Below are 27,556 nucleotides of genomic sequence, written 5' to 3'. Positions count from 1 at the left end.
TTAAGAATGGGAACATTTTCATGTGTCATTTTCTTTTACAGACAGGCAACTCTGTAGGTTAAAAATACATTTGACTTCACGCTTGCATTGTAGTGACCTCATGTAATGGCTATAAGGGGTGCTTACATGTTACAATGCTATTTTTTCTTACTACTGGAGGAACATCACCATCTGCTGGGCATCATATCTAGGGCATATGGTAGCGTAAGCTCTAAAATACTTACGATAATATTTTGTAAACAAGATGAAAATAAATATATTAAATAGAACCAATTTTAAAGGGATCCTATCATTAAAATGGTATTTTTTCTGACTAACACGTAGAAATAGCGGGACACCCCCATTGCTATTTGAGCCCTGGGGCCCGCCCCCAGTGCTGTGAGAAAATTCATTTGCATACTGACGAAAACCGGGATATGTACCGAATGGCGGCGCGGAGAAGACATCTAAAGATAGGAAAAGAATAGCCTTTCTGCCTATTCCTATGTGTTAGTAGCAAAATATGGGATTCTAATGATAGACTCCCTTTAAAGAGGACCTGTCACCAAGTACAAAATGCTAAAGGTCATACATTATTTGATTACTGACATGCCCTGATCAATTTGGTGTTTTTCTTTTTTAAAATTTTTTATTGGAATAGCAAGTGGAAAATTGAATATGTCCTCATCCTAAATTTAACTATGGAGCCCCATGGTTAGGTAACCTGCTGTGTGCATCATTCCATCTCAGTGCAGCATATGTTTTTGCATTACCTCTGGACTCAGACAGTATATGCCCTGCATGTAACATCATTTTTGCTATGCACATATGACAAATCATACATCTCTTTTGTGTGTGTAATCCCTATGCTATGATATCATGGTGTGTATTCTCATTATACTGTAACATCACAATGTATAATTTGTGTACTGTAATGTCACTGAGTATATCACTGTATTGTGATATCAGAGTCTGCCTCCCTATATTGTGACATGTCTGTATCCATTATCCTTACACTGTGACATCACTGTGCAGAATATACATATTATGTAAAATAACTGCATTATCCCACTACTGTGACATCACTACATGCATTATACTTCTACTGTGACATCACTACATGAATTACCACACTACTGTGACATCACTACATGCATTATACTTCTACTGTGACATCACTACATGAATTACCACACTACTGTGACATCACTACATGCATTATACTTCTACTGTGACATCACTACATGAATTATACTTCTACTGTGACATCACTACATGAATTACCACACTACTGTGACATCACTACATACATTATACCTCTACTGTGACATCACATTGTGCATTATCCCACTATTGTGATATCACTACATGCATCATCACACTACTGTGACATTACTACATGCATTATACCTCTACTGTGACATCACATTGTGTAATATTCCAGTACTGTGACATAACAGTGTGCATTATCCATGTACATAGGGTAGCTCAAAATAATCAGTCTAGGCAAAGGCTAGGTTCATACTAGTGCTCAATTTCCATTCTGCAGACCCCATAGACTATAATGGAGTCTTACAGATTTCCGCCTGGTTTCCAACAATTTTATACTGAAATGCTGCTTGCAGGACTTTTCTCTCCACCGTTTTAAGAGGAATCTTAGACGGATTCACCCAAATGTTCGTGTGACCCTCGCACAACTTGGTAATGAAAGTGGTCATGGTAAAGTAGGGTCCTATTGTAAGTTTTACTATAGGGCCTCATGTTTACTCGTTGTTCCCTTGCCCTGTTTACTAAGTGGCAATACAAGTCGTGACACCAAAGCACTTGGAGCAAGCACATGTTCTCCCTATTGTCCAGTAGTGTGTTGCTAATAAATAATTTATGGGTGTTTTTTTGTTATTTTTTGGCATCGGGATATTGATGACCTGTCAGATCCATTGTGGCCTGTATCTCAACACCCTGTTTGAAGCTGCTGCGGTGTCTATACCTAATCTCTGTCCCTTACACCTGATTGCATTCACTGCTGCTACCAAGTAGATGGAGGGGCTGTTAGGGTCTGTTCACATGGAGTAAAGTGGCGCTAATTCTGGCACGATAACTCGCGTAAGAATCAGCGCGGAAAAAAAGACTCCCATTGATTACAATGTATTCTGCGCATAAAACGAACTAATTGAAGTCAATGGGAGTCTTTTTTCAGCGCTGATTCTTACGCGAGTTATCGTGCCAGAATCAGTGGCACTTTACTCCTTGTGAACGAACCCTTAGGCAGACTGAGATAAGCATTGAAAAGGACTAATAATCAGGGGTACTAAGGGCAGACCCCACCGATCTGATATTGATAATGATGGTCTAGTCCCGTGATGGCGAACCTATGGCACGGGTGCCAGAGATGGCACTCAGAGCCCTCTCTCATTTGGCACCCATCCGTGGAACAGATTATATTGTGTGGGGGCCACCGTGGAGAAAATGGTACTGTGTGGGGACCACTGTGGAGCAGATTGTACTGTGTGGGGATCACTGTGAAGCAGATTGGACTGTGTGGGGGCCACTGTGGAGCAGATTGTACTGTGTGGGGACCACTGTGGAGCAGATTGTACTGTGTGGGGATCACTGTGGAGCAGATTGGACTGTGTGGGGGCCACTGTGGAGCAGATTGTACTGTGTGGGGGTCACAGTGGAGCAGAAAGCTCTACAAAGTCCCAATCGTATGACCATATTTTGCAGGTCTGTAATTGTGTGCAATTGTGGATCCGCACATTATTAAGGTTAAATTGCTGTTTTGGCACTTTGTGATAAATTAGTGGGTTTTGGGTTGCAGTTTGGGCACTCTGTCTCTAAAAAGTTTGCCATCACTGGTCTAGCCCATTGATAGGCCATCAGTATCCTGATCCAGGAAAAGCCCTTTAACATTTATGCAGTATACATACATCATCTTACATCAGTCTATAGCTGGACACTATGCCAGGAGAATTATTAGGATAACCTAAATTCCCGCCTGTGGACCCCAGCAGAGATGTTTCCTATTAGCTATCAGTTGCCAGTGGTAAAGCGCTGGTCCCAGTCAGCTGTTAAAAAGACATTACCATTCGGCCAACAAGCAACGTCCATGTGAGCTGTCAAGAGAAGCAGCTAATGCCATGTGAAATCAATAGTTCACTGCTGGGGTGATGCTATTTCACCCCAACAGGTGGACAGAGAGTCCTTCATGCTGAGATTAAGTAAGGTGGGTGAGGGGACTGCTATTTTCAGACATGTAAAGCTGTTGACTTTGCTGCTATAATAAACTATTATGTCTCCTGCCTGTTCTCTAAGCAGCTGTATGTTACAGAAAAGATCCTTTCACGGGTCAGATTTCTGCCATTTACCAATTTGTAGGACTGTACAAATTGCTTTATAACAAGTCAATTCCACAGTCGTTAGTTTATCTCATGTATACAATAGATATGTATGTGCAATATGTTTAGTGACCAGGCAAAGAAGGGTAGCGGTCTATATCCCAAAACAGTATCCTGACCATAATGTTTACAACATGAACTTCTATTCCCTCTTTTTTTTTTTGGGAACTCTTAGGCATTCACACGTAACAGTAACACGGCACTGATTCTGGCACAATAACTCGCGTAAGAATCAGCGCTGCAAAACAGAATCCCATTGACTTCAATGGGTTCCGTTTAACGCACGTAACACATTGAAATCAATGGGTTAAAAAGCCTCCTATTGATTTCAATGTGTTACGTGCGTTAAACGGAACCCATTGAACTCAATGGGATTCCGTTTTGCAGCGCTGATTCTTACGCGAGTTATCTTGCCAGAATCAGCACCGCGTTACTCCATGTGAATGCCCCTTTAGTTGCACCATTCCTTTATTATTCCTTGAACAGGGGATATCCATATACAGTCTACATTTTTAGCACCGATTACAGTGCCACCGTGCAAGGAGGATGGTAACACCCAGTTGTCAATTTAATCATACATTTCCAGAGGAGGTAACAGAGAAGCAGAACAACATAGGGATCTAAAGCTGGCCATGCACATTAGGCATAGGCTGACTGAACCCGACGATTTTTAGATGGTCCGGTCAGCTCACTAATGTGGATGGAGACTTCTCTAATGGGATGAGAGAAGAGTTGGGCATTTTGGATTTCACATATCCTTTTGCTCTTATAGTGATAAGTGATGGGTCAAGTTGTTTGGCAGCGTCTTACTCCCTTGTCCTAGCCAGGTGTGAATGTTAATAGTGGGAACGGGGAAGAGAGCAGCAGGACATGTGGTGTATGACCATGAATTTGAATTAGGAGGAAATAGTTGTGGAGATGTGGCGTATGGCCAGCCTAAGAAAAGCTGGGGAACATTGGAGAAGTATTTACCAAAACAGACATGTCAGGAGTGGTGACGAGTCCTCTTTAGTTGTTGCAGGAGAAAGTTGAGTTTACAGGAGAAAGGGTCGAATACACAAGTAAGCATTTTCCATTTTTTGATTCAACATAGGAAGTTGAGCGATCGGGATGGGGAAAGATCAGATCCCGATCGGCGATCGAGCAAATTTCCCAATCATGATCGGCTGGAAAGTGATCAAAAATCGGATTTTAAAAACAATCCTGAAATCACAAGATCGGCTCAACCCTACTCAATAAACATAAAGTAACTAGGGTTGAGTGATCGGGATTGGGAAAGGTCGGATTCTAATTGGCAATCGAGCAAATTTCACGATTGCGATCGGGATCAGCTGGAAAATGATCGAAAAATGGATTTTAAAAATGCTCCTGAAATCTCAAGATCGGCTCAATCCTAATTCTACATGTTTGGGTTGAGTCCACAAGTTCATCCAGGTCTTCTTCCAAATGATTCAGGAACTGCGTTCACAGTTTTCACACTCCTTTTTGAGTGCTCCAAATTACATGGCATATAAATACAGTCCTATGAAAAATTTTGGGCACCCCTATTAATCTTAATCATTTTTAGTTTTAAATATTTTGGTGTTTATAACAGCCATTTCAGTTTGATATATCTAATAACTGATGGACACAGTAATATTTCAGGATTGAAATGAGGTTTATTGTACTAACAGAAAATGCGCAATATGCATTAAACCAAAATTTGACCGGTGCAAAAGTATGGGCACCTCAACAGAAAAGTGACATTAATATTTAGTACATCCTCCTTTTGCAAAGATAACAGCCTCTAGTCGCTTCCTGTAGCTTTTAATCAGTTCCTGGATCCTGGATAAAGGTATTTTGGACAAACAATTCAAGTTCAGTTAAGTTAGATGGTCGCCGAGCATGGACAGCCCGCTTCAAATCATCCCACAGATGTTCAATGATATTCAGGTCTGGGGACTGGGATGGCCATTCCAGAACATTGTAATTGTTCCTCTGCATGAATGCCTGAGGATTTGGAGCGGTGTTTTGGATCATTGTCTTGCTGAAATATCCATCCCCGGCGTAACTTCAACTTCGTCACTGATTCTTGAACATTATTCTCAAGAATCTGCTGATACTGAGTGGAATCCATGCGACTCTCAACTTTAACAAGATTCCCGATGCCGGCATTGGCCACACAGCCCCAAAGCATGATGGAACCTCCACCAAATTTTACAGTGGGTAGCATGTGTTTTTCTTGGAATGCTGTTTCTTTTTGGACGCCATGCATAACGCCTTTTTTTATAACCAAACAACTCAATTTTTGTTTCCAAAATGAAGCTGCCTTGTCCAAATGTGCTTTTTCATACCTCAGGCAACTCTATTTGTGGCGTACGTGCAGAAACGGCTTCTTTCTCATCACTCTCCCATACAGCTTCTATTTGTGCAAAGTGCGCTGTGTAGTTGACCGATGCACAGTGACACCATCTGCAGCAAGATGATGCTGCAGCTCTTTGGAGGTGGTCTGTGGATTGTCCTTGGATTCACCATTCTTCTTCTCTGCCTTTCTGATATTTTTCTTGGCCTGCCACTTCTGGGCTTAACAAGAACTGTCCCTGTGGTCTTCCATTTCTTTACTATGTTCCTCACAGTGGAAACTGACAGGTTAAATCTCTGAGACAACTTTTTGTATCCTTCCCCTGAACAACTATGTTGAACAATCTTTGTTTTCAGATCATTTGAGAATTGTTTTGAGTAGCCCATGATGCCACTCTTCAGAGGAGATTCAAATAGGAGATCAACTTGCAATTGGCCACCTTAAATACCTTTTCTTATGATTGGATACATCTGGCTATGAAGTTCAAAGCTCACTGAGGTTACAAAACCAATTTTGTGCTTCAGTAAGTCAGTAAAAAGTAGTTAGGGGAATTCAAATCAATAAAATGATAAGGGTGCCCATACTTTTGCACCGGTCAAATTTTGGTTTAATGCATATTGCACATTTTCTGTTAGTACAATAAACCTCATTTCAATCCTGAAATATTACTGTGTCCATCAGTTATTAGATATATCAAACTGAAATGGCTGTTGCAAACACCAAAATATTTAGAACAAAAAATGATTAAGATTAATAGGGGTGCCCAAACTTTTTCATAGGACTGTATATATATATATATATATATATATATATATATATATATATATATATATATATGTGTGTGTGTGTGTGTGTGTGTGTGTATGTATTGTGAGCTATTTACCTTTTGACACGAATGTGGAGACTGCCTCCTGAGGAGTCTATCATCTGCATTGCTTCTGCATGTGATAATCCAACACATGACTTCCCATTGATTCCAATCAGTTCGTCATTCTCTCGCAGCCCACCACGACATGCCTTGCTGCGCTTACGTACCTGTAAGAGACAAATTTGGATGAAAATACATTGATAGTAATAAAATCTAATTAGCTTAATCCTACTAATATTATAAATGTGAAAGTTTGTGTGTTTGGATGTTTGTGAGCTTGGATGTTTGTTCCTCAATCACGCTAAAACGCCTGGACGGATTTGCGTGCAATTTTCCACAAACATAGTTTTTCCTCAGGATTGAGTCGCAGGCTACTTTTGGTGCCACTAAACAACATGGCTTCCTAGCAGGAGACTCACAAAAGCAGGACTCCTAGCCCCAGCTATAGACTCACACACACTGCCTGGCATTTCCTGCCTCAACCTGCCTGCACACTCCTTACTGTCACCTCAGGAGTAGCCCTCACTCTACTCACTCACATTTACATATAGCTTTGCACTATACATACACAATACAACACATCACATTGTAATTACATGTATCTCCTATCACTGCTATATACAGTACCTGATACATATATACTCCTGTACACAGGCTGTATATACTATATAATTACATGTATCTCCTATCACTGCTATATACAGTACCTGATACATATATACCCCTGTACACAGACTGTATATACTATATAATTACATGTCTCTCCTATCACTGCTATATACAGTGCCTGATATATATACTCCTGTACACAGGCTGTATATACTATATATTACATGTATTACCTATCACTGCTATATACAGTGCCTGATACATATATACTCCTGTACACAGACTGTATATACTATATATTACATGTATCTCCTATCACTGCTATATACAGTACCTGATACATATATACTCCTGTACACAGGCTGTATATACTATATATTACATGTATCTCCTATCACTGCTATATACAGTACCTGATACATATATACTCCTGTACACAGGCTGTATATACTATATATTACATGTATCTCCTATCACTGCTATATACAGTACCTGATACATATATACTCCTGTACACAGACTGTATATACTATATATTACATGTATCTCCTATCACTGCTATATACAGTACCTGATACATATATACTCCTGTACACAGACTGTATATACTATATATTACATGTATCTCCTATCACTGCTATATACAGTGCCTGATACATATATACTCCTGTACACAGACTGTATATACTATATATTACATGTATCTCCTATCACTGCTATATACAGTACCTGATACATATATACTCCTGTACACAGGCTGTATAACACATCACATTGTCTGTATCACAACATACACAATATAACACATCAAATCACATTTGCTAGCCCACCAAACTTTTTAAAGCACTTTTACAGTTTCACACGTCTGTGTCCGCCCAATACTCAACTCACCGCAGACGAAGTCGCGGGTAAAAGCTAGTCAATCTATATTTTCAGTAAAAAAGCAAACAGAGAAACACGCACCATTCAGGCAGTTGAAAACATTGCTATGGTTCCCCCAACATGGCCCCTCTCTCTAAAAATGCAGCAATGTAAGCATAAATATAGAAGGTAGTGCTTCCCTATTTTCCTAAAATCAAAAGGAAGATAGTGAGCTCCAAAAAGTCAGGAAAAAATGGGTGTGACAGCATGAGCTTGCACCAGTAGAAGACCCCACTTTGACTTTTCCCACCCCCACCAATTCCAGCTCTTTCCATCTTTCAATAGGTGTCACAGTTGGAATCTTCGCACTGTCCCCTTCCGTTACCAAGCAATCAGAACAATTAGTTTCAGCACACAGTATGCAAATTAGGCTTCCTACTGTCTGCCTGCTCCAGTCCAGGACCACCCATTTGACAGTACAGATCCTAATTAGCAAATTACAGCGCCAATTGCTTAGGAATTTTGGTGGTTGGAGAAATCATCCCAATTGCACTGGAATTAGTGGAGAAGTACCTGCTAAAGGATGTTAAGAGTTAGAGTTGGTGTATATGGCGAAAAGTCCTCTTTAGGATGGCCACAATCATGGTAGAATTTTTGAATTTTGAGAATTTACAGAATTTGGGCTATGAAAGGCTTAACCAGCACAAGTGCAGACTATGCTTTGTATTACCTACTTATATTACCGACCATAACGGCTCATGTAATGTGTGGAATTTCTCATGTTGTCGTAGAATTAACACTTTACCCTAAACTTAACACCCAAGGAATTGTATTAAGCCAGTACGTGGCTTATAAATCTCTGGCTGTTTTTTTTCTTTCATTGTGGAATTCTATGTATGTATGGTGGAGATTAACTTGTGCACATGTTCTTTAGGCAATGTGCTAGGTAGGTAGCAGAGCGGAGTACAGTAGGGTTACATTCTGCTTCTAAATTGCAGTTTTTAGCTTTATATAGCCATGGCCGTAAGTGTTGGCACTTCTGAAATTTTTTCTACGAAATGAAGTTTTTCTCCTTGAAAATTATTGAAATTACACGTTTGTGCGTATTGGAACAACACACAAAAAGAAAGAGAAAGAAAATCCAAAACTTATATAACTTTATGCAAAACTAAAAACCTCGACTGGACATAATTACCGGCACCCTCAACTTAATATTTGGTAAAAATAACTTAAATCAATTGCTTCCTTTAACCAACAAGCTTCTTACACCTCTCAACTGGACTTTTGGACTATTCTTCTTTTGTAAACTGTTCTAGGTCTTTCATATTTGTAGGGCGCCTTCTCTTCTCCCATCAGCAATTTTAAGATCTCTCCACAGGTGATCAATGGGATTTGGATCCGGACTCATTACTGACCACTTCAGAACCTTCCGGAGTTTTGTTTCCATCCATTTCTGGGTGCTTTTTGAAGTATGTTTGAAGTCATTGTCCTGTTGGAAGACCCATGACCTAGGACACGAACCTAACCTATATTGCGACCCAAAATCTTTGGTAGTCTCCAGATTTCATGATGCCTTGCACTGTCAAGGCACCCAGTCCCAAAACATCTTTGAACCTCCACCATATTTTACTGTTAGCACTGTGTTCTAGTGTTGAGCGAGTAGTATTCGATCGAATACCTCGCCGGCATAAAAATGCGTGTAATCGGCCCAACACCAAGGGGTTAAACTCATCGAATATTCGAAGTGTTTAACCCCTTGGTGTTCGGCCGATTACACGCATTCCTATGCTGGCGAGGTATTCGATCAAATACTACTCGCTCAACACTACTGTGTTCTTCTCTTTATAGACCACAAGGATTTTGGCTCACTCATGTCCTCCTGGGTCTCTTGCCATAATATCGGCAGTTTGCGCTGATACTGTTGCACCCTGAGCCTGCAGGACAGCTTGAATTTCTTTGGATATCAATTGGGGCTGCTTAACCACCATACAAACTATCCTGCGTGGCAACCTTTCAACAATTGTTCTCTTTCTCCACATACAGCTAGATTAGCTACAGTGTAATGGGTTGTAAGCTTCATGATTATGTTGCGCACCATGAACAAAGGAGCATCAAGATCTCTGGGGATGGACTTCTAACCTTGATATTGTTGATATTTTACACAATTTTGGTTCTCAAATCCTCAGACAGTTCTCTTCTCTTTATGTTCTCCTTGCTTAGTGTGGCCCTCACAGACACAATACAAAAACCGAGTTACCTTCTCTCCTTTTCATCTGGTTTTCATGATTTTTATATTGCCCACACCTGTTACTTGCCACAGGTGAGTTTGTACGAACATCACTTGCTTGAAACAAAGTTATTTACCCACAATTTTGAAAAGGTGCCAATAATTTTGAGGGTTTTGTGTGAAATTATGTCCAATTTGCCTTTTCGGCAAATTCGGTACGCTACATGGGGCCTTAGTGTTAGACAGTTTTCATCAATATGCCATTACCTAGTCTATACTGTATGCAATTATAGGGTATTTAGGTCAAATAAACAAATTCAAAGGTGGTGCTAATATATAAAAGTAATAAGTATACATATTAATAAAGACGTCTAACACATTAAGCACATTAAAAATCTGGGTCACACAAGCAGAATATTGTCAATATAGTTTTTTTTCTTTCCAATGCACTTATGCAGTTTCATTTTTGCCTTCATTTTTGAGCTGTTTCAGCTGTAAATAGCACCACACGGCTATATATAATGGTGTTGTGTTAGGTCAGACTATGATGTATTCCAAGATCTAATTCCAAGTAGAATATCCTTACTTGTCCGCCACATTCTATAGGTCAGTCCTGGTTCACTCTAAATAGGCTATGACGTCTTGGCAGCTGGCACTCAATCCATCACCAATGGGGTGTCAGAGTGGAAGTGATGGGGGTTGAACGTATTTAAATGTATGTTGTCTCTCTACATACTGTTTCCAGAGTATATTTTTATCTGTGGTCCATTCCCTGAAACTTTAAAGGGATATTCTAGCCTGAGGATTACCTAACCATTAGGGTAAGTTCACACCAGGTTTTTTGAACCAGAACCTGAGGCGGCGTTCCGGTCCAAAAGCTGGTAACTGGGTAGCCGCAACTGAAAGCCGGTGCACTGCAGCAGCATCCAGCCGCACACTCCGGCCCAATGATTGGGCCTAGTCTGGAGGTGGGAGTGTCTTCAGGCCGAATCATGAGGCGACCGGGGCTATATGAAAAGGGTGCCTTCCCCCTAGCTCAAGTTTTCAGGGCCATTGCAATGGGCCTATTATCAGGAATTGACATTCTCAATCTCAGTCATGTTAGTTTATACATTGTGCATGCAATGCATAAAACATGCACCGGAGGTACTGCCACACCCAGGGTTCAGGTGAGTGTGGCAGTATCCAATTTTATTTAAAATGGCCATGGGGAGCAGGAAGACTTAACTTAAAGCATCTGGCTTTCTCGCCATGCCTGGCGCAGACACACACCACCCACACTATGATGCTGTCCTCTTGCTTATAAAATGTAAAGATTGAGAGTCCTCGGTAGTTGATACCTTTTTTATTGGCTAACAAAAAATGATGACAGATTGCAAGCTTTCAGGACTGCTATAAGGTCCCTTCATCAGGCTGGTATAACACAATATCTGAAGGCAAGCACATTTATAGAGATGAGCGAGTAGTTAAATACTCGATATTCGATATTCGATATTCGTTTCGAGTAGCCCCTCAATATTCGACTACTCGAATCGAATATCGAACCCTATTATAGTCTATGGGGGAAAAAGTGCTCGTTTCAGGGGTAGGCAACATTCGATCAAATTGAACTTACCAAGTCCACGAGTGAGGGTCGGGCTGGATTCTCCGAGAAATCTTACAGTCAAAGCGGCCATTTTCTTGTAGTGCGGGCATGCGCAGTCAGCTCTGCCCAGGCCCGATGCCGGAAGACGCCGCGGGGACACTGCGCGGAGAAGACCTCTAAAGGTAGGAGAAGAACCAGCGTTGATTGGCCGACTGTTTAGCATTCGGCCAATCAACGCTGGTTCTGCATCGAATTTTTCCATTCGAATAGCGAATGGTACTCGATCGAGTACGAGTATTTCGAATACCGTAGTATTCGATTGAATACCTACTCGATCGAATACTACTCGCTCATCTCTATTAGCCATTAAAAAAGGTATCAACTACTGAGGACTCTCAATCTTTACATTTCATATGGTACAAAGACTAAAAATTTCCCTTGCTTATAGGAAGTCTCCTTGTGCATGTACTGTATTTACAGGTACATGTAAAATTCTACTGCCCCCCACAGGCCACTACGATGTGGCATATCTTGGTTAAAGTTGGTGAGAGACTTGGGGGGTCTGGACGCCACCCATAAATGTCATATTATAATCCAGCCCTGATGACCACTGACAAAAGCAATAAAAACCCAATAAAATAATGACTTTAACTGATATAAAGCTGCACTAGGGAAAAAATGGAAAAACCTCTCCATTGTTCTGTAAAAATGATAAAACAGAATAGCATAGAGACAAATACCATTGTGAGCAGAGCATTGGGCGATTCGGACTTGTGGGATCTTTTGTACTAGAGCATTTGCTGTGTTTTTAAGACCGTAACCCAAAATACACAGAAATATCTTTTCTGAGTTGAAAGCAGACACTGCCAGCTGAGGGCACAGTTGATTCCTGTCATATACTTTTCTGTTCTGTGTTCTGCCTAGCTATGTATAGGACATGGAAGAGAACTCATTCTATGAGCTCAGTTCAGACTAAAAATAAAAGGCCAACTCTTCAGCTGTCTGAACATTCCTGATAAGAGATTTTAGGAAGATTCTGGGATCAGACTAAATTACATGACAGACCGTCAAGTTTAGAGGACAGGACCTTTAGTGACGGGGAACTCAACTGCCGTAAAGGATTATAGTCCAGCTGTCTTTGCATATAGTTCAGGGTTGGGGGGGGGGGGGGCATATTTTGACTACGATTCATGTAGAAGTGGTGACATTATTGAATCATGATGCACTACTACTATACACAGAGAGAAGCCTACTATGATGGACCATTCTTTCATTTCTTACATGGAACAGTAGTGACTAAACTGGTTACATTGTAAATATTTTTTAAAGAAATAATCTGAAATTATTCATACTTTTTATATATAATCTCCCTATTTGTTTACATAGCTTACTAGTAGGTATTAGGTTCCTTGGAAGATTATTTAGTCATAGGTCATAGCATACACACTGCTGCCATCTATAGGTGAATATGTAAAACAAAATCCATATGAAATTCACTAAGTGCCGCTGACTCAGCTGTATTAGTGGAAAAATTGGAGAAAAAGAGAATATATATCTCTCTATATTATAAAAAAAATTCTTGTCTATCTGTCTGTCTGTCTGTCTGTCTGTCTATCTGTTCTCTATGTGCGACCAAACAATTGGACCGATCTTCACCAAATATGGTACAGACATACTTCAGGTATCCGGGAAGGTTTAAGATGAGACTCCAACTTGCTCTGATGTACCGTTGCTGAGATACAGCATTCCCAACACAATGCCCCCCCCCCCCTTAGCCAATACAAACCTGCAAGTCTTTCACTCTTATTCCAACTGCAATACACACGGTCACTCCACATGCACAATACAACACTGATATCCAAACTGAGATACACGCATCAGAGGTTTAGATACACAGATCAGCACACAGTATCACACGCCAGAGGATTAGATACGTGCGTCTGCACACAGTCACACACACCAGAGAATTAAATACATGCTTCTGCACACAGTTCCACACACTGAAGGATTTGATACGTGCATCTGCACACAGTTCCACACACCAGAGGATTAGATATGCACGTCTGCAAACCGTGCCACATGCCGTAGGATTAGATACGCGCATCTGCACACAGTTGTATATGCCATAGGATTAGATACACCCATCTGCACTCAGTACCACATGCCGTAGGATTAGATATGCGCGTCTACCCACCGTTCCACATGCCTTAGGATTAGATCTCAGCAAACAATACCACACAGGAAGGATTAGATATGCACGTCTGCACACAGTACCACACTTTGGAGGATTTGATACATGCCTCTGCACACAGTACCACACGCCAGAGAATTAGATACGTGTCTCAGAACACAGTACCACACGGGGGAGGATTAGATACGTGCATCTGCACACAGTACCACACACTAGAGGATTAGATACACGCTTCTGCACACAGTTCTACACGCCAGAGAATTAGATATAAGCGTCTGCACACAGTACCACATGCTGTAGGATTAGATACGCGCATCTACACACAGTTCCATACGCCGTAGAATTAGATACACGCCTCTTCACACAATACCACACAGGGGAGGATTAGATACGTGCGTCTGCACACAGTACCACACAACCGAGGATTAGACATGCGCATCTGCATACAGTTCCACACGCTGATGGATTAGATACGTGTCTGCACAAAGTAGCACACGGGGGAGGATTAGATACGCACCTATTCACACAATACCACACAGGTGAGGATTAGATACAAGTCTTCACATAGTACCATCACCAGAAGATTAGATACACACGTCTACACACAGTACCACACGGGGAGGATTAGATAAGCACATCTGCACAAAGTACCACACGCCAGAGGATTGGGTATGCGCATCTGCACACAGTTCCACACACTAGAGGATTAGATACGCACATCTGCACACAGTACCACATCCTGTAGGATTAGATATGCGCATCTGCACACATTTCCACACATTTCCACATGCCAGAGGATTAGATACGCGTGTCTGCACACATTACCACACGCCGGGGGATTGGATACATGCGTCTTCACACAATACCACACACCAGAGGATTAGATACACGCCACTGCACAAAATACCACACACCAGAGGATTAGATACACGCCACTGCACACAATACCACATGGGGAGGATTAGATACGTGCATCTGCACACAGTACCACAAGCCAGAGGATTAGATATGCACCTCTCCACACAATACCACAGGCCGGAGGATTAGATACGCTCCACTGCACACAATACCACATAGGTGAGGATTACATACCTGCGTCTGCACACTGTACCACACGGGGCAGGATTAGATACATGCCTCTGCACACAATACCACACGCCAGAGAATTACATACGCATCTCAGCACACAGTACTACACGCCAGAGGATTAGATATGTGCATCTGCACACAGTACCACACCAACAAAGATTAGATACTTGCGTCTTCACACAGTACACGGGGAAGGATTAGATACGTGCGTCTTCACACAATACCTGTCACGTTCGTGTCTATGCCCAGACCCAGAATCTGGACTGCAGACTGCACCACTAAGGGAGTAGGAGAATGAGACTTTCCCTGACACTACAGCGGCTAGCTAGGCCCTGCCTGCGGATGTTGGTCAGCTGTTCCCAAGCTAGCCTTAGCCCCGACAACTCCTGGCTCTCTAACACGATGTCCTAGCTAACAGATAGGGTGAGAGCTACAAGAGAGTTAGGGACTGGGGATACTAAGGTGGTCACCCCTACAGAAACCAAGGTGCAGCTGCAGACAAAACAAACTGGATGGGATGTGCTGGGCAACAGACACACAGCACAACACAATAAGCAACAAGAGAATGAGGAGAGGGATAGTGGAAGGGTGAGGAAAGGGTTAACACAGGACTGGGGCAAAACAAACTGGAACCCAAACCTCACAAATAACAAAATAGTGCCAGGCAAACAGAGCTGAAGGACAGGGTAGAGTAAAAGTGTGGAGGGACAAACCGGACTCACACACAAGGCAACACTCACACCACTTCCTAGTCAGTTGAAATACTACCAAAACAACACTCCTCCCTGAGCAACATATTCTAGGTGGTAACCACGAAAACTGTCAGCTAATGGAGCCAGCCCTCTTCCTTATATAGGCTCCAGACTCTTCCGAAAGGGAGATGGTAATGATGAACACCTGAGGTTCAATCCCAAGAACCTCAAGTATTTAATGAAGGCCAGAACGCTATGTACAAACAGATGGCTCCAAGGCAAGGAAACCACCAGAAGACCACACAAGACCGGATCAAATCCCCAACAGAAACACACCCAAATATATACAAGTATACAGGTCATGACAATACCACACACCGGAGGATTAGATACATGCCACTGCATACAATACCACACGGGGGAGGATTAGATACGTGCCTCTGCACACAGTACCACAAACCGGAGGATTATATATGCGTATCTTCACACAGTACCACACGCCGGAGGATTAGATACGTATGTCTTCAGACAGTTCCACACGCCAGAGGATTAGATATGTGCATTTACACACAGTACTACTTGGCAGAGGATTAGATACTCGCATCTGCACACAGTTCCACACGCCAGAGGATTAGATATGTGCCTCAGCACACAGTACCATACGATGGAGGATTAGATAGACTGCTCTGCACAGAGTATCACACATTAGAGTTTTACTCCAGGTTTCCATAGCAACCCAGCCATTTTTCTTCACTGCTGTATGTCAGCTTTAAAGAAGCAGGGCACTGTGGATGACACTGTTACATAAGGTCACATACACACAGCTTTACTCCAGGTATCCATAACAACTGATCACAGTTTTTTTTACTGATATCCAAAATGAGATACACATGATCAAATGACGCTTATGGACACACACACAAACAACATACAAAATACACCAGTGCAAAATTGGACAATTCTTATGGAGCCACTACACAAACAAAAAATGTAATATAGCAGTGGCATAACTAAGTCTTGTGGGCCCTGGTGCAAACTTTGACCATGGCCCCCTACACCCTCCCTACAGCTTATATTCTTGATAGCATCGGTTAAGCGTGCTACATTGCTATATCATATACTTAAATTAGATACAACTATAAGGGAGCCTTCACACGGAGTTTACGCTCCGCTCATTCTGAATGTAAAAGTCGTTCAGAATGAGCACGTAAAAACCAGCTCCCATTGACTTGAAAGGGTGCCGGCATACGAGCACATCACATTGAAAGCAATAGGGAAAAAAGCCTCCCATTGATTTCAATTGGGAACGCTTGTATGCCGGCACCCATTCAAGTCAATGGGAGCTGGTTTTTACGCGCTCAGTCTGAACGACTTTTACGTTCAGAATGAGTGGAGCGTATACTTTACCCCTGTCGGCAGAAGACGGAAACCCACAAAGCGGAGATTGGGCGCTGATGTGAACCCGCCCTAAGAGGGCATAACACTGCAGAGACACTAAGAGGGCATTGTATATTATGAGGAAGTACTAGGAAGTATTACACTGTGGGAGGCATGAAGATGGCATTGTACAGTATGAAGACGCACTAAGGGAGCATTATACTTTGTAAGGAAGCACTATTCAAAAATTGTGTTATTTATCCCGTAAAAATATATTTACTGCAATGTGCAAATTAATGTGCTTTGGTCACTTCTAGAGATGAGCGAACAGTGAAATATTTGAGATTCGATATTTGTTTCGAGTAGAGCCTCAATATTCGACTACTCGATCGAATATTGAATCCCATTATAGTCTATGGGAAAAAATGCTTGTTTCAGGGGAAACCACTATTCGACTAAAGGAGAGTCACCAAGTCCATGAATAGCAGGAGGAGAGTGTTTAGGAGGAGCGCTGTGCAGTTAAAGCGCACGGACCCCATTACATGAGGTCCATGCGCTTTAACTGCACAGCGCTTGCAGTTGCGCTGATAAAAAGTAAACTCCCTCGTAACCGCAAGCTGCCAGCTCTCCCGACTAGCAAGGATGAGCCTGCTGCAGAACCAGTGTTGATTTGCCGCAGGCTCGTCTTTGCTAGTTGGGAGAGCTGGCAGCTTGCTGTTATGAGGGAGCTGACTTTTTCTCATAGGAATGAATTGACCAGCGTTGATTGGCCAGTGTACAGCATTCAGCCAATCAATGCTGGTTCTGCCGGAGGCTCGTCTGTGAGGAGGCGGAGTCTAAGATCGGACCACAATGGAAACTGCTGTGGTCTGATTTTTGACTCCGCCTCCTCACAGACGAGCCTCCGGCAGAACCAGTGTTGATTGGCCAAATGCTGTACACTGGCCAATCAACGCTGGTCAGTTCATTCCTATGAGAAAAAGTCAGCTCCCTCGTAACAGCAAGTTGCCATCTCTCCCGACTAGCAAGGACAAGCCTGCTGCAGAACCAGCGTTGATTTGCCGAATGCTATACACTGTATAGCATTTGGCCAATCAACGCTGGCTCTGAATCAAACATTTACTGCGAATAGCTAGTAGTATTCGATTGAGTAGGAATATTTTGAATACCGTAGTATTCGATCGAATACCTACTCGATCGAATATAACTCGCTCATCTGTAGTCACTTTGCCTCTCCCAAAAATAGCAATAAAAGTGATCAAAAAGTTATATTGCCCAAAAATTGGTGCCAATAATAAAATACAACTTGCCCCATAAAAAAGAGCCCTCATACAGATCCATCAACAATCAGCTATTATTCAAAGCTAATCAAAGCATTTTATGTGCCCCAAAATGGAATCATCTGAAAGTACAACTCGTTGTGTAAAGAATAAGCCCTCTATGTGAACAAGAAATAAAAAGTTATGAATTTTGGAAGCTCGAGATGGAAAATAAGATCACCTTTATGGTACAAACAACCTTGCATCAATAATTCAGTCACCTGATTAAGTCACCTGATGGCATACAGGACTACAGTCTCAATAAATGCCACCCCCCCCCCCCATTCTGTTTAGTGAAGTCAAATATTTTTTTTTTCCTGTAAGTGGGTTTCTGTCTGTCTGTTCTTTATGCATGACCAAACAACAGGACTGATCTTCACCAAATTTGGCACACAGGTACATCAGATGTCCGGGAAGGTTTTAGACCAGGTCTCAGTTCTCTAGGACGTACCATTCCTGAGATACAGTATTCCCAACTGATATACATACAGTCACATAGAAGTTCGCAGGTGCTTAGTCTTCACATGCACACAGCTTTACTCCAGGTTCTCAAAACAACCCAGCCATTTGTATTCATTGCTGTAGGTCAGCTTTAAGGGCGCAGGGCGTTGTGGATGGCACTGTAACATAAGGTCGCACACACACAGTTTTACTCAGCTTTGCAAAACAACCCAGCCATTTTTCTTCATTGCTATAGGTCAGCTTTGAAGGTGCAGGGCGCTGTGGATGACACTGTTACACACACGTTTACTCCAGGTTTCCACAACAACTAATCACAGGTTTTTCACTGATATCCAAACTGAGATACACATGATTACATGACACTTATGGACCAATGAAAACTCGCAGGTTTTTCAGTCTTGACATACACACAGCTTTACACCATGATTCCAAAGCAACCAAGCTATTTATGACCTGTATTAGTCAATAGCAGTTTGCAGGTTCTTAAATATTCAGTCGTGTGATGTGTATCAGTCAGTATAACTTCACATTTCATTTACCAGGTTTCCATAACAACACAGCCATAAATAGACTGTACCTATACTGGACTACCATACTGGATGCCAGCATTCTTATAAATTGAAACATATTTAAACTACACACAAATGACAATACAAAATAGACCAGTGCTAGTTCTTATGGGGCCACTACACAAACCAAAATTGAAATATACCTGTGGAAAGCCGGGTCCTTCTACTAGTATTTTATATATAGACTGTACATACATCAACATGGAAAGGTTAAAAAGCAGGTCAGCTGCCCAGGAATCACAAATAAAAGCCAAGGTGTGGCCCATAGCATCCCCAGATTTTTTTGCCCAGAGCCCTTTGCCAACCTTCATCTGGACCTGACAATAGATCTAACAGACCTAATACCTTACACAAGTAATTTTGTCACAATGTCATCAATCTAAGTCGTCTTTGCCATAACTAATATTGCGTCTGTCTGCCACTGCGATATAATGTTACTACAAATAGATGCATAAACAGATCATGGAAACAGCCGTTGGCAAAGAGGGTGGAAAATGCTTTGGTACTGTCACAGGAGCTGACAATGTGTTGAAAGAAGCCACCCTTGTAAATGTATTAGTTAAAGGGATTGTTTCATCACAGACTTCTAGATCATTACAAACAACCCCTTTTATATTGACTCAGGAGATACCCTGCAAACAGGTTTTGCAAGTGGAGCTTGCTGCATGAGTGATATTGCGCTCCAGTCTCTCACGCTCAGCCTTAACCTTAAATCAATATTTTTTAAGTTAAACGACATCTGTCAATATTTTGCATTTGACATTGAACTCTAATGATAAGATGTAATTGGATAGTTTGCTCCATGAGAGGAGGCAACACTGGACCAGGATGGATTATTTATAGTATACTATTGTTTTCTATGTTCTTTTTTACAGATTCGCTTTTTGAACTACTTTGGATTTGGTATACAAATACATATCCATGTGACTGACCATGTGTGGGATGCAGCCAGTTCTCCCTGTTGTGTTGACCTGGTTGTTAAAAATCTACCAGGTTGCAGAAATGGAGAGTAGACGTGCTCCGACCCGGTCCTGACTCTGGTAGAGAAGGAAGTAATAGAATACCCTGCCATTTTCCAACTTGTAGACCGCATGTTCTATGGCCTACAAGCTGCCAGGAAGTGAGTATCAGAAAGATCATTGCTCACAACTGTGGTCCCCAACGCCATCTGCTCCTTCCTGTTCTGGGCACAAATGACACATCACAGCAATGTTCTGGGAACAGAGAAAGGACAGGGAAGCGCAGCAGTGACCACTGTGTGGGGGACAATGTCTGATGGGGACCTTAACATGTGTGGAGCACTGATTGGGGCTTTATCCTGTGTTGTTGGACATGGATAGGCCATCAATATGAGATCTGTTAGGGATCTGACAGCCAGGACCCCACAGATCACAGCCGAATGCACATGCCCGCGGCTATTTTTTTGTGGCCGTTTATGTGAGCGTACTGCACATGTGCAGTACATTCCTGTAGTTCAATGGAGTACAGAGCATAAGTGGTCAAAAAAAATGGCTGCGGGCATGTGCAGTCGGCACTGCCTGTGGCCCGATAGCAGAGCTAACTATGCATGTGTAGAAATTTGAACCCTGGAGAATTCTCTTGCAGCATTGGGGACACCCCCAGTGCTGTTTGAGCGCTGGAGACTGCCTCCAGTGCTGCGAGAGAACTCATTTGCATACTGAAGAAAAACGGGATTTCTACCGAACAGCGACGCTGAGAAGACATCTAAAGGTAGGAGAAGAATAGCCTTTCTTAAGGCTATTCCTACGTGTTAGGGAGAAAAAATAGCATTTTAAGGGTTAACATTTGGGCCAGTTCAAAAACCAAGATGTGCTTGTCATTGCTACCTCTTCACTTTCTACATTTACATTCTTGGAATTACCTGTATCTGCCTTATACTTCCATAAAAACATATAACTATTGGCCAACTGTATGCCAAAAAGACTTGTGCTTGCTATAGGTATGGTTTTTCTATGCCAAATTGTCAATATTCAATCACTGACCATTACTGGGAGGTTTTTACACTATTCATGATATTATGATGTTAAAGCGGGTCTACTGCCATCAAAATAGCCTCTGAGACACTTTTATGCTGTTGTATGGGCCACATAGTGAACACCATATTTTGTGCCACAGTGCAATGCTGCTGCCAAGAAGAACTTTTAGACCTCATTCATATATACGTCAAAAATGGCCATTTTTGTAAGGTCCTTTTCAAAGCGGTTTTTCGAACACGTTGATTACAATGTGACAAATCACATGGCTATTTTTTGATGATGAATTATCCTATTTTTGATCGTTTTCACAACAGCATATAAGTGTATTAGAATCAGTTTTGGAGGTGGTGGACTTACCTTTAAATTCAGGTAGACTTCACATTCCAGTTACGTGTTTTCTCTCCCATTGGTGGATAATAAGTGCCTTATGTAGTAATATTAGCCCGCACTTCTATCTTTTATTCTCATTGTCTAGTGATGGGGTTTATCAGCTGATGACAGAAAGCTGAAATACTGTGCACACAACGTGGTGTCAAGTACACGTCAAATGCACCTTCAGCAAGTCACATTGTGGTTGACTGAAGGTCACTTGACATTCTGCCTTAGCCATGAACATACTGCAGCTGTCCGAGCAGACCTGCCATGGACTGTTACGTTTTGATGTATGTGTAGTCACGTAAATGGGCCATTGATGTAAAGATATGGCCATGATAAGACAGGCATCCTCATGTGATAGAATCTGAATCACAAATCCTCCAAGAAAACTGGTTATGTTCCTGCTACCTCTGCTGTCAGTGTGCAATGTCTATATAAAGCCTAATATCATTGTTCACCCAGCTTAGTTTTCACACATACAGAACTCACAGGGTTAACCCAAACTTCTATAATTGGTTAAACTGCTGCAGCGTAATATCTGATCCTAGAAGACAACAAAAATCAATGAAGTCATTGGAAAAAAACATTTCTCAATGCCTTTTCTTCTGTTTTTGTTGTCTTCTTACCCTTAGGGTAAGTTCACACGTAGTTTTTTTTGGCTAGGGGCCTCAAAACCCTGACCAAAAAGACGGCTCCCATTGGAATCAATGGGAGCCGCTCAGGAGCTTTTTCCAGGAGCCGTTTCTTCCGGCTCCCAGAAAAAAGAAGCGAGATGCTCATTCTTCAGGCCGAGTGGACTCACGATTCTGCCTGAAGACAAACCCTCCTCCGGACTAGGTCTTATCCGGAACAGAGTGTGCGGCTGGATGCCGGGGCAGTGCAGGCCACCCGGCTTTTGGATTGGAACCTAAGGCAGAGGCCGCCTCAGATTCCGATCCAAAAAACTACGTGTGAACTTACCCTTAGGGTAAGTTCACACAGAGTTTTTTGGTCAGGATTTTGAGGCCCTATCCGCCTCAAAACTCTGACCAATAAGACAGCTCAGGTCTTTTTTCCGGGAGCGATGCTCATTCTTCAGGCCATTTCACCTCGCGATTCGGCCAGAAGACACCCCCTCCTCTGGACTAGACCCATTCATTGGGCCTAATCGGGAGCGGAGTGCGCGGCTGGATGCTGGTGCGGGGCACCAGCTTTCAGTTGCGGCTACCTGGCTTTTGGTCTGGAACCTGAGGCGGCCTTCGCCTCAGGTTCCGGGCCAAAAATCTCTGTCTGAACTTACCCTTAAAGTGGTTGTACAATTAAGCGTACTTATTCCCTATTCACAGGACACCATTTATTTTAGTGATCAGGAGAACGGGGGACAGAAAGTCCTGTAAAGCCTCCTTGTGAGTTTCAGTGTCTTTGTGTGAACAGTGCTTTATTTACTGCTATAGCTATGCTGAGATTGTAATCTCGATCTGCGTCTGCAGCCCCACAATGAGTAGCGAATGGAGCGCAGGTCGTGCAAGTGCATTGGCGCTCCTTTAACAAGAAGGCTTTAGAGAGGCTTTTGGTCTATCGTTCCCCTTATTGCTGAGAGACTTGGCGGTCAGGCTCCCAGTGATCGCACTCTTATCCCCGGTCCTGTAGATAGGGATAAGTCTTCTTTAATGGCACAACCACTGTGAAAAAAAACGCAGCAGCAACATTTTGTGTTTTTTTTCCTACAGGGCTTTTCACCGAAGTTTCCTCTCCAGACTTTCTGCTTCCATTATACCTATAGCGTAACCGCCGGCGTTTCCATAGGTATAATTAACATGCTACGATTTCCAAAACCATGATGGCAGCATGTATTTTCCTGCAATGTGTAGATGGGATTCTATAGAATCCTATCCACTTTGCAGGGAATGTAAAATGCCGTTGTTTTTTTTCTGCAGTGTTTATGCCCAGGTAAGTTATAACGTGACTTTTTCAGCAATAGAAAAGTTAGTAAGGGACACTTTAAGAAAAGTCATAACTTGAAGTTGCACATGTTGGGGTCAGTTTAGGATGGAACAAACACCTGGCAGGTCTTCTTCATCCCATGTCCTCATATGGAGTAAATAGCAAAGTGGATGGGATTCTAGTGAATCCTATGCCGACTTTGCAGGAAAATACACGGTGCAGACACACAATGGTCTTGGAAAATCGCAACATGTCAATGATATTTCTGGAAACGCCAGCGCTAACAACCACGATGCATTGCAGTTGCGGCTTTTCACACAGCGCTTTTATGCAACAGGATGCCACGTGGGGCCTTAGCCTAACACTTGCATAATTCGGGTGCATTGTAAGCTCTGTAATATGGCTGGAATACCCTGAGCTCCCACAGTTGAACTGGATGAAACTGACATCACCATAGGGACCTTTGAGAGATCTCGGTGGCCATAAGCAGCTGTAAAATGCAACTGTATTACTGCCATGTCATACTGATCTAAGCAGTAATAGATCTCCGCTTAGATGTAAGATGGCTTACATAGCAATTTAGGCAAACACTGCAGGTTGAACACTTTGACATATGGGATGGCTTAAAACTCATTCAAACCGTACAGAGACCATCATCTGATCTTTCATGTGCTGATTTTAGTGGCCTGCATATCCGTAACCAACTTCATTGCCACATTCAGCTCCTACAAACTACCTTGTTAGTACATGGCCTAAATAACGATTGACAACCATGATATACAAGTAAGCCCCCATGCATAAGACCGTGTGCTTTGTCAGTGGCCCATTATTTTCTTATGGCTCTTTACACATGACCTTGTATTATCATAGGCCCGTGTGGGAGGCCATGAGCCCGGGGCAAAACTCAGAACTGGTCCTGCCTGGGCTCATTAATGAAATATATATTGTCCATGTGACAATACCTGTCTATGAACATATTTGTGTATACGTTGGCTAAAAAGCCTCATTACGGGTTCATTCTATTATTTTTTCTGCCTTTTTAAACATCATACAAAGTAGTAATTATAAGGACACGTACTCACAGTGCAGCAGCCGCATTCAGCCGAAACACAATGCACAAGTGTCCGCCATTGACTGCATGATTATATAGTATAACTGTTTGATCAATGGTGGCCCTATGTAGGTGGGGTTTGTTCGCATGCAACTTCAGCACCTTCAGTATGTACCCCGAGGCTGAGACCCCAGCCAAAATGCCTTGAGTGCCTTGCCAATTGAAACCACTATGGTCATATTTTACTACAAACTTTTATCTAACATCTGACTGTAGCAATGTCAGCCCATAAAGAATGCAGCGCGGAAAAACGCTAAACACTGTGTAAATGCATAGAAGCTAGATTTGAGGCAGAAATGGTAGCAAATGAAATTTACACTAATTCTATATACCTGGATCAAGTCTCTGCAGCATGAACATCCTCAAACATAAGCCCTGGATATACTCGGTGATAGGACTACACAGTTCCCTGCATCTGCCATTGCATCTGAGATTATTTGCAAATGACATCCAAAATAAAGTGACATTACAGCCGATCAATCATCGGTATATGAATGATCCCTCCAGCAACATGCCAGACTACACTGACTAACTGGGGTAACCTTGAGCAAAGTGGCAAAGGATCAGTCGTATTCAGAAATTTCAGATGATCATGGGCAAAATTTTCCAACCTGATTGACTGGCTTATACGTCATGTTTAGATGCCTTTAGAACAAGTTTTAGTTTTTACAATCCCTCTAACAAAGGGCAACAAGAAACACTTGATTCGCAACTGTATCCTTGTCTGAACAATGCAAAGTAACACAATTGGGTTCGGATTGTTGGAATAATATCAGCTTGATATTACTTTGTCATAGAGGTGTTACTATAACACTATATTACTGTGTATCAATCTCGCTATTATGTAAATACTTGCATTCTACATCCGGCTATTTTTTTTTAACTTTTTTATGAAAAATAAACAATAAAAATTATGATATAAAAAAAAGCAAGTCATTTATTTAAGATTAGTGTAGCTTTATGTCAGTCTACCAGAAGGTGCCAGTATTATGCCTCCTCTTGGCAGAATTGAGGGGCTATTAAAAGCGCCCGTAGCTAAGTAAGCAAAAACTAGCTTCCCTGCACATGGTGCATAGACAAGAGCTGCAGCGACAGTGTAAATAGTGATCATAATATGAGATATACACTACAATACAGCCTTTATCCTGTATGAATGGAGCATGCATGTTCTGTAGAACTGTGCAATAGAGCAGATGTGCACGATGTAGCAATCCTCAATAATATTAATAATCATTACTATGGTGTAAACCGCTGCAAAGCTTCTTTATATATGTGATGGTAACTTGATGAGGTTTGTGTCGGTGCAACCACTTGGCCTTGTGGTGTTAGGCCTCACGATGAGTGCATACCTTTGACACAAGGAGAGGTAAGCTCTTCTCAGCTCCCCCGTGCAGTCTAAAGCCCCAGGGACCCTCTCCAGATAGGGTGATCAGGATATGGTCTTCGCCTCCCATTCTTCTTTGTTCTATTCTGCAGATCTAAAATATCTGATCTCCATCACAGCTCCTTTCCCTTGTATCAAAAGTAGGCAAGCAAACAGCAGGAGTGGAGATCCTGGCCGCGCTCAACTCTTCTGGGACCTTCTCCACTTGTTACCATGAGTCAGTGATACTTTTGGGATGAAGCCAGTGGCGTCCCCAGCACATGTCATGTCAATCTTCTTTCCCTCCCTCCCGTTTTACCCCTTCTCTGAAAGCAGATCCCTCCTACCAATCCATGGAGCGTTGTCACACAAACCTTTATCCAGTCTAATTTTAGATGTCTCTTTGTAAAGTGCCTTTTAGTAATAATGCATCCTGAGCCTTTCCGCACCCACCTGTTCACATTGCTGGAATACTACTACTGGGAGTACTGCTATTTGCAGAGAAAAAAAGGAAGAGTTCATTCAGTATGCATGTCTGACTTTATAGCAATTGACTTTCAAAAATTGCAAAATAATTTTAACAGTTTCCACATTCATTTTTTGGGGGGGTTAAAATACGTATATAACAAGTGCCTTGTGATGTAGACTAGGTACACATGAGATATACTCTCAGTTGGGGTTGAGCCGATCTTGAGATTTCAGGATCGTTTTTAAAATCTGATTTTCGATCATTTTCCAGCCGATCCCGATCGTGAAATTTGCTCGATCGCCGATCAAGATCTAATCTTTCCCGATCCCGATCATTCAACTCTACTCACAGTGGATTGGTCACTATGGCCTTGATGGTTGTTAATCCTCTGCATTGTATAGTAGCACCAGCTACTATACAATGGGCCCAGTACAGGTGGTGGGTAACAGAAGGATACTGTCCATGGTGAGCTCCATGCTGGAGAACAACTCCCATCCCATGTATGAGACCGTGACAGTACTGTCAGTGACCGACTGCTTCACCCCAAGTGTGAGAAGGAGCTATCGGAGATCCTTCCTCCCAACCGCGGTCAGGCTGTATAATCAATTCCAGGGATAATAAATTTATATAATTGGTTTTTTACGTTTTAATCCTTTAAAAAAATCCAAATCTTTGAAAAAAAAAATTCCTGACACCTGTAACTCTTTTATATTTCCATGTATGAGAAATATACCAATTTTTATACCAATTTGGG

At 42.1% G+C, this 27,556-nt stretch overlaps 1 protein-coding gene across 1 annotated transcript in view; it reads right to left on the bottom strand.

Moving 5' to 3' along the window:
* The window catches only part of SYNPO2L (synaptopodin 2 like), a 56,564-nt gene extending 30,000 nt beyond the window's left edge, over positions 1–26,564 (bottom strand). The window contains exons 1-2 of the mRNA XM_075257836.1: positions 26,320–26,564; positions 6,599–6,750 (exon numbers count right to left, since the gene is read on the bottom strand). Coding sequence (XP_075113937.1) covers positions 6,599–6,750; positions 26,320–26,424 — 257 coding nt within the window. The 5' untranslated portion in view covers positions 26,425–26,564. The remainder of the gene's footprint in view (positions 1–6,598; positions 6,751–26,319) is intronic.
* Positions 26,565–27,556: the final 992 nt, after the last annotated feature.

This window comes from Leptodactylus fuscus, chromosome 10, assembly GCF_031893055.1.
Source record: "Leptodactylus fuscus isolate aLepFus1 chromosome 10, aLepFus1.hap2, whole genome shotgun sequence".
Taxonomy (NCBI): domain Eukaryota; kingdom Metazoa; phylum Chordata; class Amphibia; order Anura; family Leptodactylidae; genus Leptodactylus; species Leptodactylus fuscus.
Note: the sequence above shows the minus strand (reverse complement) of the source record. Positions and strands in the feature narration are given on the sequence as shown.